The sequence below is a fragment of the Macaca thibetana genome, chromosome 1 (assembly GCF_024542745.1).
Source record: "Macaca thibetana thibetana isolate TM-01 chromosome 1, ASM2454274v1, whole genome shotgun sequence".
Taxonomy (NCBI): domain Eukaryota; kingdom Metazoa; phylum Chordata; class Mammalia; order Primates; family Cercopithecidae; genus Macaca; species Macaca thibetana.
Window position 1 is genome coordinate 125,581,763 of NC_065578.1, and position 17,988 is coordinate 125,599,750.

A 17,988-nucleotide genomic window follows, 5' to 3' on the forward strand; every position below is an offset into this window, starting at 1 on the left:
CAGTTCCCTCAGAGTTATGGCATGCAGTCCAGGAGTTGGGAGCTGAGTGTTGGGACCCTAAAATATTTCAGAAATAAAGTCAGTCATCTGAATTGATGTTATACCACAATCACAACCTCAAGGTTATCAAATGAGATAAAAGAAATTAAAAGCCACCCAAATGTCAGCAACTTCAAAGATTGAAGGAATATAAGCACATGAAGATAAGAAAGAATCCGCACAAGAACTCTGACAACTCAAAAAGCCAGGGTGTCTTTGTTCCTCCAAACAATCACACAACCTCTCTAGCAAGGGTTCCGAACTGAGCTAGAATGGCTGAAGTGGCAGAAATAGAATTTCGATATGGATAGGAAGGAAGATCATTGATATGTAAGACTATGATGAAACCAAGGAAGCTAAGAATCACAATAAAACAACACAGGAGCTGACTGACAAAGTAGCCAGTAAAGAAAAGAACATAACCTACCAGAGAGAGCTGAAAAACACTACAAAATTTATTGTTTGTTATGTTCTAATGCAATCACAAGCATTAATATCTGAATAAGCCAAGCAGAAAAAAGAATCCCAGAGCTCGAACACTGACTTTCTGAAATAAGACAGTCAGACAAGAAAAGAGAGAAATGAATGAAAAGGAATGAATGAAGCCTTGGATAAATATGTTATTTTATAAAGAAATCAAATTAGTGATTCATTGGTGTTGCTGAAAGAGATGGGAAGAGTGTAACCGACTTGAAAATGTGTTCCGAGATATCATCCATGAGAACTTACCCAATCCAGCTAGAGAGGTAGACATTCAAATTCAGAAAATGTGGAGAACCCTAGCAAGATACTACAGAAGAACATCATCTGCAAGGCACATAATCATCAGATTCTTCAAAGTCAAATGAAAGAAAAAATGCTAAAGGCAGCTAGAGAGAAAGGTCAGGTCACCTATACAGGGAAGCCCATCAGACTAACAGCAGACCTCTCAGCAGAAACCATATAGTCCAGAAGAGATTGGGAGCCAATATACAACATTCTTAGAGAAAAGAAATATCAACCCAGAATTTCATAACTAGTCAAACTCAGTTTCATAAGTTAAAGAGAAAAAAGATCATTTTCAGACAAGCAAAGGCTGAGGGAATTTGTTATCAGTAGAGCTACATTACTAGAGGGAACAATAAATATAGAAAGACAATTACGAGCAACTACAGAAACACACTTTAGTACACAACCAGTGACACTATAAAGCAACCATATAAACAAATTTTCAGAATAACCAGCTAACATCATGACACAATCAAATCCACATGTATCAATACTAACCTTGAATGCACATGGGATAAATGCCCCAATTAAAACCCAGAGTGGCAAGCTAGAAAAAGAACCAAGATCCATTCGTATGCTGTCTTCAAGAGACCAAACTCACATACAATAACCCACATAGGCTCAAAGTAAGGGGATGGAGAAAAATCTACCAAGCAAACAAACAAACAAACAAACAAACAGAAAAAAGCAGGGGTTGCCATCTTAATTTCAGGAGACATTAAACCAACAAACATCAAAAAAGATTAAAAACAGCCTTACATAATGGTAAAGGGATCAAATCAACAAGAAGGCCTATCTTAAATATATGTGCACCCAACACAGGAAAACTCAGATTTATAAATCAAGTTCTTAGAGACCTTCAAAAAGGCTTAGACTCCCACATAATAATAGTGAGAGACTGAAACATCACATGGACAGTATTAGATACATCATAGAGACAGAAAATTAACAATGCTACTCACTACCAAAACTTAGCACTGGATCAAATTTACCTGCTAATAATCCATAACTGTCCACCTAAAAACAACAGAATATATATTCTTCTTATTGCCACATGGCACATAGTCTCAAATCCATCACATGATAGGATATAAAACTCTCCTCAGCAAATACAAAAGGACTGAAATCATAACAACCAGTTCCTCAAACCAGAGTGCAATGAAATTAGAAATCAAGACTAAGAAATTCACTCAAAAACATACAATTAATTAGAAATTCAGTAACATGTTTCTGAATGTCTTTTGGGTAAATAATCAAATTAAGGAAAAAATCAAGAAGTTATTAAGCTACAAAGCACCGGAATCTCTGGACCACAGCTAAAACACTGGTAAGAGGGAAATTTATAGCACTATAACACAGTGAAACCCCATCTCTGCTAAAAATATTGCAAGCTACACATCTTATAAAGGTCTAAGATCCAACATCTATAAGGAATTTGAACAAATTTACAAGAAAAATAAACAACCCCTTTGAAAAGTGGACAAAAGACAGGAACAGACACTTTCAAAAGGAGACATACATGTGGCCAAGAAGCATGTGAAAAAAAGTTCAATGTCACAGATCACTGGAGAAATGCAAATCAAAACCACAGTGAGATAGAGTCGCATACCAGTCAGATGGCTATTATTAAAAAGTCAAAAAAAAAAAAATAAGAGGTACTAGAGAGGTTGTAGAGAAAATAAATGCTTATACACTGTTGGTGGAAGTGTAAATTTATTCAAACATTGTGGAATACATGGTAGTAATTACTCAAAGAACTAAAATTGAAGAACTACCATTAAAACCAGCAATCCCATTACTTGGTATATACCCAAAGGAATATAAACCATTCTATCATAAAGATACATGAATGTGTTACATTCATTGCAGCACTATTCATAATAGCAAAGGCATGGAATCAAACTAAGTGCCCATCAATGATAGACTAGATAAAGAAAAAGTGGTACATATGCACCATGAAATACTATGCAGCCATAAGAAGATATGAGACTGTGTCCTTTACAGGTACATAGATGGAGCTGGAGGCCATTATCCTTAGCAAACTAAGCAGAATCAAAAAACCAAATATGACATGTTTTCACTTAAAACAGCAAGTTAAATGATGAGAACACATGGACACATAAAGGGGAACTACAGACAATGGGACCTACCACAGGGTGGTGGTTATGGGGAAGTAAAGGATCAGATAAAATAACTGATGGGTACTAGAATTAATACCCATTAGTTATGATGAAATCGCTGTATGATAAACCCCTGTGACACAAGTTTAACTATATAACAAACCTGCACATGTACCCCTGAACTTAAAATAAAAGTTTAAAACAAAATAGCAGGTGCTGAAGAGGATGTAAAGAAAAAAGTCTTATATGCCCTTGGTGGGAATGTATATTAGTACAGCCACCATGGAAAACAGTAAGAAGATTTCTCCAAAAAAAACTAAAAATGTAACTATCATTCAATCCAGCAATCCAACTGCTGTGTATCTCTCCAAAGGAAAAAGAAATCAGATTATGAAAAGGATGCCTAAACTTCCATGGTTATTGAAGCACTATTCACCATAGCAAAGATGTGTAACCCAAGCATCTATTAACAAGTAAATGGATAAAGAAAATATTGTATGTACACACAATGAAATACTATTCCATTGTAATAAAAAGAATGAAATCCTGTCATTGGAAGCAAAATGGATTCAACTGGAGGTCATTATGATAAGTAAAATAAGTCAAGCAGAGAAAGACAAATATTGCATGTTTTCACTTATATGTGGGAGCTACAAAAGCTGATCGATAAAGGTAGAGAGTAGAATGATAGATACCAGAAGCAGCAAAGGGTGTTCAGGGGGTGGAGAATGAAAAAACACTGGTTAATGAGTACAAACATAGACATACATAAAAGGAGTAAGTTTTGTTTGTCAAAGATCAAATGGTTATAGATGTGTTATTTCTAAGGCCTCTGTTCTGTTTCATTGGTCTATATATCTGCTTTGGTACCAGTACCATGCTATTCTGGTTACTGTAATCTTGTAGTATAGTTTGAAGTCAGGTAGTGTGATGCCCCTAGCTTTGTTCTTTTTGCTTAGGATTGTCTTGGCTATGCAGGCTCTTTTTTTGTTCCATATGAAATTTAAAGTAGTTTTTTCCAATTGATGGGGATAGCATTTAATCTCTAAATTACTTTGAGCAGTATGACCATTTTCATGATATTGATTCTTCCTATCCATGAGCATGGAATGTTTTACCATTTGTTTGTGTCCTCTCTTATTTCCTTGAGCAGTGGTTTGTAGTTCTCCTTGAAGAGGTCCTTCACATCCCTTGTAAGTTGTATTTCTAGGTATTTCATTCTTTTTGTAGCAATTGTGAATGGGAGTTCACTCACGATTTGGTGCTCTGTTTGTCTGTTATTGGTGTATAGGAATGCTTGTGATCTTTGCACATTGATTTTGTAGGCAATACCATTCAGGACATAGGCATGGGCAAAGACTTCATGACTAAAACACCAAAAGCAAATGCAACAAAAATCAAAATTGACAAATGGGAATCTAATTAAACTAAAGAGCTTCTGCACAACAAAAGAAACTATCATCAGAGTGAACAGGCAATGTACAGAATGGGAGAAAATTTTTTCAATCTACCCATCTGACAAAGGGCTTATATCCAGAATCTACAAAGACCTTAAACAAATTTACAAGAAATAAACAAACCCATCAAAAAGTGGGTGAAGGATATGAATAGACACTTCTCAAAAGAAGACATTTATGCAGCCAACAATACCTGATGTAAATGACGAGCTGATGGGTGCTGACGAGTTGATGGGTGCAGCACACCAACATGGCACAAGTATACATATGTAACAAACCTGCACGTTATCCACATGTACCCTAGACTTAAAGTATAATAAAAAAATAAAAAATAAAAAATAGAAAAAAAAACATATGAAAAAAAGCTCATCATCACTGGTCATTAGAGAAATGCAAATCAAAACCACAGTGAGATACCATCTCAGGCCAGTTAGAATGGCGATCATTAAAAGGTCAGGAAAACAACAGATGCTGGAGAGGATGTGGGGAAATAGGAATGCTTTTACACTGTTGGTGGGAGGGAGTGTAAATTAGTTCAACCATTGTGGAAGACAATGTGGTGATTCCTCAAGGATCTAGAAATAGAAATACCATTTGATCCAGCAATACCATTACTGAGTATATACCCAAAGAATTATAAATCACTCTACTATAAAGACACATGCACACATATGTTTATTATAGCACTATTCACAATAGCAAAGACTTAGAACCAATCCAAATGCCCATCAATGATAGACTGGATAAAGAAAACATGGCACATATACACCATGGAATACTATGCAACCGTAAAAAAGATGAGCTCACGTCTTTTGCAGGGAGATGGATGAAGGTGGAAACCATCATTCTCAGCAAACTAACGCAAGAACAGAAAACCAAACACCACATGTTCTCACTCATAAGTGGGAGCTGAACAATGAGAACCTGCGGACACAGGGAGGGGAACTTCACACACCGGGGCCTTTCGGGGAGTGAGGGGCTACAGGAGGCATAGCATTAAGAGAAATACCCACTGTAGATAATGGGTTGACAGGTTCAGCAAATGACCATGGCACATGTATACCTATGTGACAAACCTACACATTCTGCACGTGTACCCCAGAACTTAAAGTGTAATAAAACACTTTTTAAAAGGAGTTTTAAATGTTTCCAATAAAGAGAGAAATGATAAATGCTCAAGGTGATGAATGCCCTAAATTTCCTAATATCCTGACTTTATCACTACACATTTGATCCATGTAACAAAATATCACACGTACCCCAAAATGTGTATAGGTATTAAGAATCAATAAAAAATAGCAGAGAGAGTCTTCTTATTTTCCATATTAGTTACAACCAAGCCACTCTATTGCTGGAACAAATATGGTAGTGGTTGTCATGGGGAGTGATGATGATGATGATCATGATGATGATGATCACAATGCTGGAAAAAATGATGATATGTTGCTGTGAATAAACCTCTATCAAATGGCAGCCAATTATGTATTAGGTATTGTGCCAATAAAATTTCAGATAGTAATTCAATTTTATGCCTTAGACACATTCGTTAAGTAAATGTTATTTTGCTCACTTTGCAGTAAAGAGATTGACATTCAGAGAAGTTGAATAATATGTTCCTCAAATCAACCAAACACTAATTAAGGAAAATAAAACAGGTTTAAAATTGTACAGAAATAATCTTTGATATGTCCCAAATTGTGAGATCCTGCTTGTGGATGAAAGAAAGGTGGAAATATACCCAAATGATTATAAAATATTGCTAATAAAGCAGATTTGAAAAGAAACAAAAGATCCATTCACAAATATTATGCATAGATACTTTATTCAGAGAGTGAAAGGAAAGTGACAGCTGCACGGGTGGTAGAAGCTCATGCCCAGGGGACAGACAGGCACAGAACACATCAACAGAATTCTCTGATGGTTCCCAGGGAGAGAGCTGCTCTTTCCTCTGAAGCTCTGGGAGCTGGCACAGCCCAGGGCTTCCTTTGTTCAGTCTCCACCTGGACAGTGGCAGTATGGCAGCCTCAAAAAGGAAATCTTTTGCTATCAAGGATCATCACAGGCAGATAAAAGCTCCCTGTGTATCCCTTGATGGGTTTGATGAGAAGATGCAGGTGAAGCTGTGGAACGAGGTGAGTCAATTATCCTTATCCTTTCATGGTCCTGATGAATCCTGAAGCTGTTACTTGCTCTTGGGTGGACACTTTGGCTGGCAGGGTGGGGAAGGTGGCACAGGAGGACATTTCTGCTGGCACTGCTGAGGTGGGCAGGGCTCTGGACACTTTGGTGGTGGGCAGGGCTCAGGGCACTTCGGGGGTGGACATGGCTCTGGGCACTTTGGCGTGGGGCACACAGGAGGTGGCTGGCAGGGCTGCTTGCACTGCTGCTGTTGGTAAGACATCCTGCTGGAGTCTCAGAATCTGAAAGAAATGATATGACAGTGTTCATGGGAATGGACTCCTCCAGAAAGAGAAGCCAAAGCTTGTGTAATACCATGGCATATTATTTCTCCTATCTCCAAGAAATTATTTAAACTCTTAATTCCCTTTTCAAGACTCCCTGGTTTCTCACTTCCACTTCAGCGAATTACTTCATTGTCCCTGGGAATTCCTGTGTTTTCTCATATAATTTTTCCAAAGAAAATACCTCTGTAGTAAACAACCAAGCATGTTATTTCTATGAAAATAACATCTTCAAGAAAGGCAGTCACAAGTTCAGATACCCAGGGCTACCTCACAAGCTATTCCTATCCTCGTTATCTGTTGTAAAATCCCAGTGGGTTGACATGGGCACAGAGAAAAGGGCTGTTTGGGAAGAATTGCATGCTCTCACACCTGCCACGACATAAACCTTTGAAAAGGACACCAGAAAAGCAAAGAAAAAAGAAAAATACTTTGTTATTTTATTCTTGTTCAAATCAAAGCTTTCCCCTTAACTAACTTCTCTGTCCATATGAACCCCTAGCTGTGTACCAAAAGAAAGCTAAAATAGCATATCATTGTGCTCTAATCGTACATTTCCATCCACTAAATAGCATCAAATCAACATTCATAGGATTGAATCAACCAAACTTGCTGTACTCAGATTAAATTCAACATTTCAGGGCACAAAGAACAGAGGAACTCAAGGAAGCAGACTCACCAGGTTCTCCAAGGCAGATCAGTGCTCAGGTACCAGGAGTTCAGGAGCAGTGCAGCAGAAAACCTCTTTATAGGGCCTGCTACACCACCCAACAGGAAATGGAACTGCCAAAAACTACGCTGATCCAGTATTGTCTTAAGCCAAATGCAAATGTATCCATAACTGGCCTGACAGTGATTATCAAACTAGGAAATATCCTGTTCTGGGATCTCCCTACTGGGTTAAGTGCTCCTGACTCACAGAAGCCCTGCCTTAGATCTCAGTTTCAGTGACCTATGGCAAAGAAGGAATTGGGGAATTCTCTAACTGGTGGTCAAGGGCTCTCTTTTTTGACTGGGGGCAATGATCCTTTCCTGTCTTACATCTTCCCTAAATCATAAAACTTCCTGCCTTGATCCACTGTAGCTGAATGCCCTATTGTGGTACATGAACCCATCTCTACCTCTACTTTCCTTATACAATTTGCCAATGTGCTAGAAGGAAGGGGAGACCTAACAAAGACCTGAATTCTAGCCCCAGATTTTTTTTTTTTTTTTTTTTTTTTTTTTTTTTTTTTTTTTTTTGCTAAGTTGTGTGACCACAGCCAGGTCACCTCTCCTCCCTGGGATTATAAGCAGGGGAGAATCACACTTACCTCTGGAGTTGGAAGCTGACCGCATTGTGCCATCTGCTGACCCTGTTCAAGCCAGAAACTTTCTCCTCCACTTCTATCTTTCTCTCTCATAGGACCCTGGATTTTACGATTTTCCTTTCCCCTTTGAAGCTATCTTCTCCATCCAATTTGTACTGGCAATTGTCACCCAGGACAGATTCCAGGGTGAGAGCACATTTGCTACTTGCCGCCATCAAGGATGTGTACTATTGTCTTTTTATTTATAAAAATGTATTCTTAGCCACCACATTAAGGAAATGGAGAGACGTGAAACAAAATTACAAGCATTCATGGTATTGAACCATGCCTATGTGATTCCCTGTAACCATCCTATAGAGAACAAGCTGCACAGACTCACATTATCATATGTAAATAATTAGAAGTAGGTTTGCAGAGTGGAGATGGTCAGAGCACTTAAAGTCTGAAATCTGGGGGAAAATACAAACTAAGTATAATCTAAAATGTATTCTTCCTGTCTGTTTCCAAACAGGTTTTAGGAGTTTCTCGGTGTTTTTTAATTTGTTTTCATGTTCTTTCTTTGTCTTTTCCATAAGCCCCCTAGTCCCATGACCTGCTAGATTATCAAGTCACACCCCAATGTACACCTCTCATCTATCCATTTTGTTACATATTGTTCACTCAACATATATATTGTCAACACATATAGTGACTCCTCTTTCATATCTTTCATAAACTCTTCCTGCAATCAGTGAGGCTTACTAAACACGGTATGTTGAATATTTAAGGTGATGTTGCTAGAGCTTCCTTAGACCAATAATCAGGAAGCTTTGCAAGAATGTGGTTTATAATTGGAGAAGAAGAAAGGAAAATGAGGAAGAGGAAAGACTCAAAATCATTGGAGCAGTCACCAGCTATGCTCCAGGAAGGGCAGAAGTGCTGAATCAACCAAGCATCACATCTCTCAGTTAAGCAGGTTAGGTTCCCAGAACTGCCATTGCTCCTGTCAGTAAGGAAGGGCTTTGAGGCAAGATCACTACTGGCCAGGACAGTACAGAAATAAAAACATCACGTCAGCGTCAGCACCTTAAAGTGAGGTGTTTACAAATGGTGTTCTCACCAAATGATCCCTACAAACTATTACACATGCCAAGCACATCAGACGACAAAGTAAACGGCCTTTATTCAATAGGTCACCTACTACTCCCCAACAGCCTCACATCACATCTAAAACACAAATCCTTAGAGAAATGTCTGATTTCTAACATGCAAAATTGGAGAATTTGCTGCCAAATGAGATCATTGTGTGAGATAATACAGTTTGGGTCACTCCCTGAGACTCCCCTTCTGAGGACACCCCACTCAAACAGGCTGCTTATCACAGCAGTGCAGGCACCAGAGTGCCAGCAGCCCTAGTGCTTCCAGCATCTCAGACAGGGTCACTTTACAAGTTGAGATGGTGAACTTGAAACTCAGAGTTCCTCACAGACCAGCTACATGAGGAATGGCCACAACATGAAGAGGGGCAGCTAGCAGTCACAGCTTCCCCTAGTTAGAACATCCAGGCCCTGAGACATCCAGGCCCTGCAGAATTCTTAAGATCATTGGGAAGGATGTTTTAGAAGACTATTTAATATTATTTAAAACATTCAAATTATAGTAAAAACATATATAAAGCATGACAACATTTTAACATTTATTTATGAAAAGATAAGAAATACCTAAAACATTTTATTAAATGTGATTCTGTTTGGTTGCTGTAATTACAGATGATTTTTATTTTCTTATTTTCCTTTTCAAAATATTCTCCAAATGTTACCTATTATTTTGTAAAGACTCTTAAAATTCTTCTTTGAAAAGCTGACAAGAAACAAGTCTGTCCATAGCTCAATTAGTGAGATAATGATCTTCTTCCTTTTAAGCATCTCTGGTCAAACACTAAAGGTGGGGCCGGATGTGAGTAGGAGTTGTTTTATTATTATACCCCAATATTTAATTACCTCCCTATTATAATCTTTCTTGAAGAAAAATCCTAATAATAATCACCCTTTCTCCTACCAGTGACATAAACACAGGGAAGCCACAAGCACCCAATAGCCATACGTGTCTATGAAACAGTTCACCAAAATTGAGAGATCATACTAGGGTAAAAACATCAGGAATGAGTTTGTCTACTATCCAAGAGCCAGAAAGATAGAAATCGTAAAATTGGTCTGATTATGATGAAATTGGAAGAAACTGATGGTTACTAAGACAGGTAGTAAGGATAATAGAACATAGTGATAATAATAGTACATAGTGATAATAATAATAGCTACCATTAAATTAGGTACCTTAGGACTTAGTACTTTATGTGCTTAGACTTATGACTACAGATAGTACTCATAATAGTAATGTAATACATTGTTAATCAAGGAAATAGAGCCAGAACATCAAGTCTGATATGTGTTTGATGGTGAGTAAATTATTTGCTTTATCTTTAAGATCTTTTACATCATATTTCTTTTAGGTCAGTGCCCGAAGATTTTAGGGGGAAGCAAATGAAACTACTTTATTTGAATGAGGTGTGGTGAAATAATAAGATGGGCTAACCTTGATACTTACTCTTTTGTGGTGAAAATGAGAGTTAATCAAAGAAGAAATATAGAATAAAGTACAGAAACAAGATAATTTAATTGTTCCTAGTTATTTGGACTAAGATTGTCTTCTGACTACTGTTAAGTACAAAAATAAAAAACTAAATATGATAAATGCAATATGTTAACTGTGTTAGTTTACAGAAAATTGACATTTGTAAATATTTAGCATTCTGTATAAAAATATATAATGTAATCTCTAATCTAGTTTACTATTACTATGATTAGCTGTTCAGGACAATAAAAAATTCTCTCACTTAAATAACATGTTTCTTCTGGTGGCAGATTACCTAAATTTCAGTTTAAGTCCTTATAAGGAACTGAATCATTCGTTAGCATTAACCTTCCCAAAGCCAAAAGGGCCTGTAAATTCTAGTTTTATTTTCTGTAAATGTTAGATCAGACTAGTTAAAAGAATAATTTCAAGAGCTATCAGAAATACAGGATGATCTTATATGCTTTGTGTTAGGGAGATTTAAAACATAGGCTAAGAAACAGAATAAATCTGACACTTCTCCTCTTAAGAATCTTTTAAGACAGTGAATGTGCATGGATTTAAAGTTTCCTCCCTTCACACACAAAAGTAAATAAATAAAGGAAAGCAAGTAAACCTGGACAAAACTGTGAAAAACTCTGGAGCGGAAAAGCAGTTTAAACTCTAACATAGAAGAGGGCTGACAGCATTGTACCATAAGTCAAAGAGAAGTTAAATAAAATATAAACAGAAAAATCAAAGCTGACTCATGATCTCACAGAGCTAAACATAATTTTACCATAGGATCCACCATCATGACTCCTAGAAATTCATGTAACAGATTTCAAAATATGCCCATAAAAAATAACCTATATTCAAATGTTTATAGTAGTTTCATTCATAATTTCCAAGAATTACAATCCACCAAAATGTCCTTCAGTAGATGAATAAATAAATTGTAGTATATCACATCCACAGAGTGGAATACTGTACAGTGACAAAATGGAATGACCTATCAAGACTCACAAAGACAAAGTTGAAATTTAAATGCAAATTGGTAAGTAACAGAAGTCAGTCTTAAAGGCTACATACTTTAAGGTTTCACATATGTGACTGCTGTAAAAGATAAATTTACACATCCAAAGAGTTCAACAAACCCTTAGTAAAACAAATTCAAAGAGAACTACATGGAGGCACATTATAATCAACCTATCAAAGACAGAATCTTTAAAGCAACAAGAGATAAGTGAATCTTCATATATAAGTGATCCTTAATACGACTGTTGATCAATTTATCATCAGTTGCCTTGGAGATCAGGAGGCAGTGGGATGATATAATAAGACTGCTGAAAGGAAAAATTGGTAACCTAGAATTTCACTTCTGGCAAAATTGTACTTAAAACTGAGGGCAAAATTATAACATTCTCTGATAATCAAAACCTGAGGCTGTTCATTGCTCCTAGATTTCCCATGTAAGAAATGATAGAGCCGGGCGCGGTGGCTCACGCCTGGAATCCCAGCACTTTGGGAGGCGGAGGTGGGCAGATCACAAGGTCAGGAGATCGAGACCATCCTGGCTAACACGGTGAAACCCCATCTCTACCAAAAAATGCAAAAAACTAGCCGGGCGCGGTGGTGGGCGCCTGTAATCCCAGCTACTCCAGAGGCTGAGGCAGGAGAATGGGGTAAACCCGGGAGGTGGAGCTTGCAGTGAGCTGAGATCCGACTACTACACTCCAGCCTGGGCCACAGAGCGAGACTCCATCTCAAAAAAAAAAAGAAAAGAAAAGAAACCTATAAACATAAATCAATAGCATAAAGGAAAAAGCATATAATTATTTCAATAGATGAAGAGAAAGAATTTGATAAAATTCAGTATCTTTTCATGATACAAACACCCAACAAACTAAGCACAGAAGAAACATACTTCAATGTAATAAAGTTCATGTATGGGAAACACACAGTCAACATCATTCTAAATGAGGAAAACATGAAAACCTTTCCTCTAAGAACTGAAACAAGACAAGGATGCCCACGTTCATCACTCCTATTCAATAAGGTACTAGAAGTTCTAGTCAGAGCAATCAGACAAGAGAGAACCATCCAAATTGGAAAAGAAGAGGTCAGATTGTTACTCTTTGCAGATGACATGATCTTGTATCTGGAAAAGCATAAAGACACCACCAAAAAACTCCTAGATTTTAAAAATAAATTCAGTAGTTACAAGATACAACATCAAAATAAAAATCAGCAGCATTTCTATGCACCAATAATGCATTGGATAAGGAAGAAATGATAAAGGCAATCCCATTTAGAACACCTACAAAAGAAAAAATAGAATACCTAGCAATAAATTCAACTAAGGAGATGAAAACTTTTTAGAAAGAAAACTACAAAACACTGATGAAAAAAAAAAAGAACATGAAAACAAATTGAAAGATATTCCATACTCATGAATCAGAAGAATTACTATTGTCAAAATGACCATACTGCCCAAAGCAATCTACAGATTCAATGAATCCGTATCAAAATACCAGTGTCATTCTTCACAGAAATAGGAAAAAACAATTCTAAAATTCATTTGGAACCAAAAAACACCCTGAATAGCCAAAGCAATCCTGAGCAAAAAGAGCAAAGCTGGAGGCATCACACTACCTGACTTCAAAATATGTCACAAGGATACAGTCAACAAAATAACATGCTATTATACAAAAGCAGATACATAAACCAATGGAAAATAATAAAGAACCCAAATATAAACCCCCATATTTACAACCAACTGAATTTGACAAAGATGCCAAGAATATACATTGGAGAAAGGACAAGTTTCTCAATAAACTGTTCAGAAAAAAATGGAATTCATATGCAGAAGAATGAAATATGGGCTTATATCTCTCATCATATACAAAAGCCAACTGAATATGGATTAAAGACTTAAATGTAAGACCTGAAACTATAAAACTACTAGAAGAACACACAGGAAACGTACTCTATGATGTTTGAGTATGCAAGGAGTTTTCGGGTAAGACTTTAAAAGCAGAGGTAATAATAGCAATTTCACAAAAAAAATACCAAAAATAGAACTACCATTCAATTCAGCAATGTAACTACTGTGTGTCTATACAAAGGAAAATAAATCAGTGTAGCAAAGGGATGCCTGAACTCCCATGGTTATTTCAGCACTATTCACAATAGCAAAGATGTGTAATCAGCCTAAGTGTCCATCAACCTAAGTGTCCATCAACGAATGAATGGAAAAAGAAAATATAGTATATACCTACAATGAAATACTACTTGGTTGTAAAAAAAAGAATGAAATCATGTTGTTTGCAACTACATCGATGAAACTGGAGGTCATTATCTTAAGTGAAATAAGTCAAGCACAGAAAGGCAAACATCACATGTTCTCACTCATATGTGGAGGCTAGAAAAGTCAGTATCATGAAGATAGATATCATGGAGAATAGAATGATAGATACCTGAGGCAGGGAAGGGTGTTTGTGGGGGATGGGGTGATGTTGGTTAATGGGTACAAACAAAAAGATAGAAGGAATAATTTTTAATATTTGATAGCAGAGTAGGGTGACTACAGTTTACAACAATGTATTCTATATTTCACAAGAGCTAGGAGAGAAAAATTAAAATGTTCCTAACAAAGAAAAACGATAAATACCCCAGGTGATGGATAATCTAAATTTCCTGATATCCTGACTTGATCATTACACATTATATCCGTGTAACGAGATATCATATGTACCCCGTAATTGTGTACAAGTATTACAAATTCATAAAAAACAACAATAGAGACTCTTCTTATTTCCTGTATTAGTTATATCCAAGCTAGCTACTCTTTTGCTGGAGCAACTATGGTAGTGGTTGTAGTGGTGTAGTGATGCTGGTGATGATGATAGTGATGATGATGAAGACAATGATGATATATTCCTGCTAATAAACCTCAATTAAATGACTGCAAATTATGTGTCAGGCATTGTGCCAACCAAATTTCAGATAGTAATTCAATTTTATGCCTTAGACTAGTTTGTTATGTAAACGTTATTTTGCTCACTTTGCAGTAAAGAGACTGACATTTGGAGAAGTTGAATCATATGTTCCTCGAATCAATCAAATGCTAATTAAGGAAAATAACACGGGTTTAAAATAATACAGAAATAATTTCTAGTATGACCCAAATTTCCTACAATATTCATGAATGGTCCTGGGGACCAAAGAAAGATAGAAGTAAATCCAAATGATCATATGATATTGTTAATAAAGTAGGTTTAAAAAGAAACGAAATATCCACTCACAAAAATATATACATAGCTACTTTATTCAGGGAGTGAAAGGAAAGTGACAAATGCACAGGTGGTAGAAGCTCATGCCCAGGAGACAGACAGACACAGAAAACATCAACAGAATTCTTCGATGGCACCCAAGGAGAAGCTCTGAAAGGCCGGTACAGCTGAGGACTTCCTATCTAAGTTTCCACCTGGATAGTGGCAGTATGGCAGCATCATAAAGGGAAGCTTTTGCTGTCAGGGAACATCATGGGGAGATCACTGGCTAAGGGGAAAGAAGCTCCCGTGTATCCCTGAATGACTTTGATGAGAAGATGCAGGTGAAGTTGTGGAACGAGGTGAGCTAATTATCCTCATCCATTCATGGTCCTGATGAACCCTGAAACTGCTACTTGCTCTTGGGTGGATACTTTGACTGGCAGGGTGGGGAAGGTGGCACAGGAGGACATTTCTGCTGGCACTGCTGAGGTGGGCAGGGCTCTGGACACTTTGGTGGTGGGCAGGGCTCAGGGCACTTCGGGGGTGGACATGGCTCTGGGCACTTTGGCGTGGGGCACACAGGAGGTGGCTGGCAGGGCTGCTTGCACTGCTGCTGTTGATAAGACATCCTGCTGGAGTCTCAGAATCTGAAAGAAATGATACGACAGTGTTCACAGGAAGGGCCTCTCACAAAGAAAAGCCAACGTTTATGTAATACTATGGGATATTATTTCTCCAATCTCCAAAAAATTATTTAAACTCCTCATTCCCTTTTCATGACTCTGGTTTATCCTTTCCACTTTAGCAAATTGCTTTATCAACCCTGGGAAATCCTCTGTTTTCTCATGCAATTTTTCCAAAGAAAATATCTCTCTTATAAAGAATCAAACATGAAAATAACCACTTCAAGAAAGGCAGTCACAAGTTCAGACACCCTGGGCAATCTCAGAAGCTATTCCTATCATCATTATCTGTTGTAAAGTCCCAGTGGGCTGATGGCCACAGAGCAAAGGGCCATTTGGGAAGAACTGCAGGCTCTGACACCTGTTAAAACACAAATGTTTGAAAAGGACACCAGAAAGATATCAAAAAAAGGAAAAACACTTTGCTTTTACCGCTTCTTCAAATCAAAGCCTTCCTGTTAACTTCTCTGTTCATATGAATACCAAACTGCTTACAAAAAAAAGCTAAAACAGTGTATCATTATGATTTAATCCTCAGGTTCCACCCACTAAGTAGTGTCGAAACTGTAATCAGAGGTTTGGATCAACCATGCTTTCTGTCTTCAGATTAAATTCAACATTTGAGGGCAAAAAGAACAGAGGAACTCAAGTAAGCAGACTCACCGGGTTCTCCAAAGCAGATCAGTGCTCAAGTACCAGGAGTTTAGGAGTTATATGGCAGAGAACCTCTTTATAGGGACTGCTGCCCCACCCAGGGGGAAGTAGAACTGCCTAAAATGGGCTGGATCAAGTAATGTCCCATCCAAAATGCAAATGTATCCATAACTGGCGTAACAGGGAATCTCAAAAAAGGAAATATCCTGTTCTGAGATCTCCCGCTGAATTAAGTGCTCATGACTCATGGAGGCCCTTCCTTAGCTCTCAGTTTCAGTGACTTATGGCAGAGAGAAAATTGGCAGATTCTCTAACTGGTGGTCCAAGACTGTCCTTCTTGATTGGGGGAAAGGATCCCTTTCTATCTTACCCTTTCCCTGAATTATAAAGCATCCTGCTCTGATCCACTTTAGCTGATTTCTATATTGTTGTACATGAACTCAACTCTACCTCTACTCCCTTAGTATAATTTGCCAATTTGCTAGAAGTAATGAGAAACTGAACATAGTTCTATCATTGCCAAGTCCTGTGATCACAGGTAGGTCACTTCTCCTCCCTGGGTTTGAGCTTTTCTCTATTCACAGGAGAGCATACTTGGCTCTGGGTTAGAGACTGTCCACATTGTGCTATTTGTAGACCCTTCTTCAAGTCTGAAATTTTTTCCTCCATCTTTTTTTTTTTTTTTCCTATATAATCCTGGGTTTGACTTATATTCTTTGCACTTTTAGAGCTGTCTTTTCCACCCAATTCATAGAGGCATTTCTCTGCCAGGACAGATTCCACAGTGGAATCCAGTCCCCTCAGCACTTTTCCTCCTTGCTGCCCTCAAATATGTGTACTATACACCTTTTAAGGAATTAAAAACTGTGCTCTTAATCGCCACATTAAAGAAATGGAGAGAAGTGAACAAAAACCACATGGAATCACCTAAAACCTATTTATTGAACCGTGCCTATGTGGTTCCCCACAGCAGAGAACAAGATGCATAGACTCACCATCACATGTAAATTCTGGAGATTGGAAATGCACACAAGGCTCTTCCCACTGCTGCTTCTACTTTTATATTCCCCACTGCTCCATAAATCAGTTCCAGCACTGGGGAGGGTTAAGGCCTTCTCCCATGGCCTGGATTGCCAGGTTACCTAGTGGTGTATATCCTGGAGGCAGTCCTTCCACGCTAACACTCTTAAAAACTCAAAGGATTATAAATCATGCTGCTATAAAGACACATGCACACGTATGTTTATTGCGGCACTATTCACAATAGCAAAGACTTGGAATCAACCCAAATGTCCATCAGTGACAGACTGGATTAAGAAAATGTGGCACATATACACCATGGAATACTCTGCAGCCATCAAAAAGGATGAGTTTGTGTCCTTTGTAGGGACATGGATGCAGCTGGAAACCATCATTCTTAGCAAACTATCACAAGAACAGAAAACCAAACACCGCATATTCTCACTCATAGGTGGGAACTGAACAATGAGATCACTTGGACTCGGGAAGGGGAACATCACACACTGGGGCCTATCATGGGGAGGGGGGAGGGGGGAGGGATTGCATTGGGAGTTATACCTGATGTAAATGACGAGTTGATGGGTGCTGACGAGTTGATGGGTGCAGCAC

At 37.8% G+C, this 17,988-nt stretch overlaps 4 protein-coding genes across 31 annotated transcripts in view; 1 reads left to right on the forward strand and 3 right to left on the reverse strand.

The window, feature by feature from the left end:
* The window catches only part of S100A1 (S100 calcium binding protein A1), a 1,186,348-nt gene that overhangs the window by 659,578 nt on the left and 508,782 nt on the right, over window positions 1-17,988 (forward strand). The window contains exon 1 of one of the 28 annotated variants that reach the window (XM_050754054.1): window positions 14,249-14,252. The exons of the other annotated variants lie outside the window; for them this stretch is intronic. The gene's annotated coding sequence lies outside the window, so the exon portion shown is untranslated. Of the gene's footprint in view, window positions 1-14,248; window positions 14,253-17,988 lie in introns of those variants that run through there. 28 annotated transcript variants of the gene reach the window in all.
* The window catches only part of S100A8 (S100 calcium binding protein A8), a 675,486-nt gene that overhangs the window by 381,587 nt on the left and 275,911 nt on the right, over window positions 1-17,988 (reverse strand). The window lies entirely within an intron of this gene.
* Window positions 6,567-7,566, reverse strand: LOC126935319 (small proline-rich protein 2E). The gene is made up of 2 exons (XM_050756559.1): window positions 7,526-7,566; window positions 6,567-6,804 (listed from the first exon to the last, which is right to left on the reverse strand). The coding sequence occupies exon 2, from the start codon at window positions 6,783-6,785 to the stop codon at window positions 6,567-6,569; it is 219 nt and encodes a 72-aa protein (XP_050612516.1). The 5' UTR covers window positions 6,786-6,804; window positions 7,526-7,566.
* LOC126935282 (small proline-rich protein 2A) lies at window positions 15,064-16,435 on the reverse strand. Its single transcript, XM_050756542.1, has 2 exons — window positions 16,369-16,435; window positions 15,064-15,669 (listed from the first exon to the last, which is right to left on the reverse strand). Exon 2 carries the CDS (start codon window positions 15,648-15,650, stop codon window positions 15,432-15,434), a length of 219 nt encoding a protein of 72 aa, XP_050612499.1. The 5' UTR covers window positions 15,651-15,669; window positions 16,369-16,435; the 3' UTR covers window positions 15,064-15,431.

Excerpts from the sequence above, each read along its gene's own strand:
- LOC126935319 (XM_050756559.1), bottom strand. The coding sequence starts at position 6,785 with ATGTCTTACCAACAGCAGCAGTGCAAGCAGCCCTGCCAGCCACCTCCT.
- LOC126935282 (XM_050756542.1), bottom strand. The coding sequence starts at position 15,650 with ATGTCTTATCAACAGCAGCAGTGCAAGCAGCCCTGCCAGCCACCTCCT.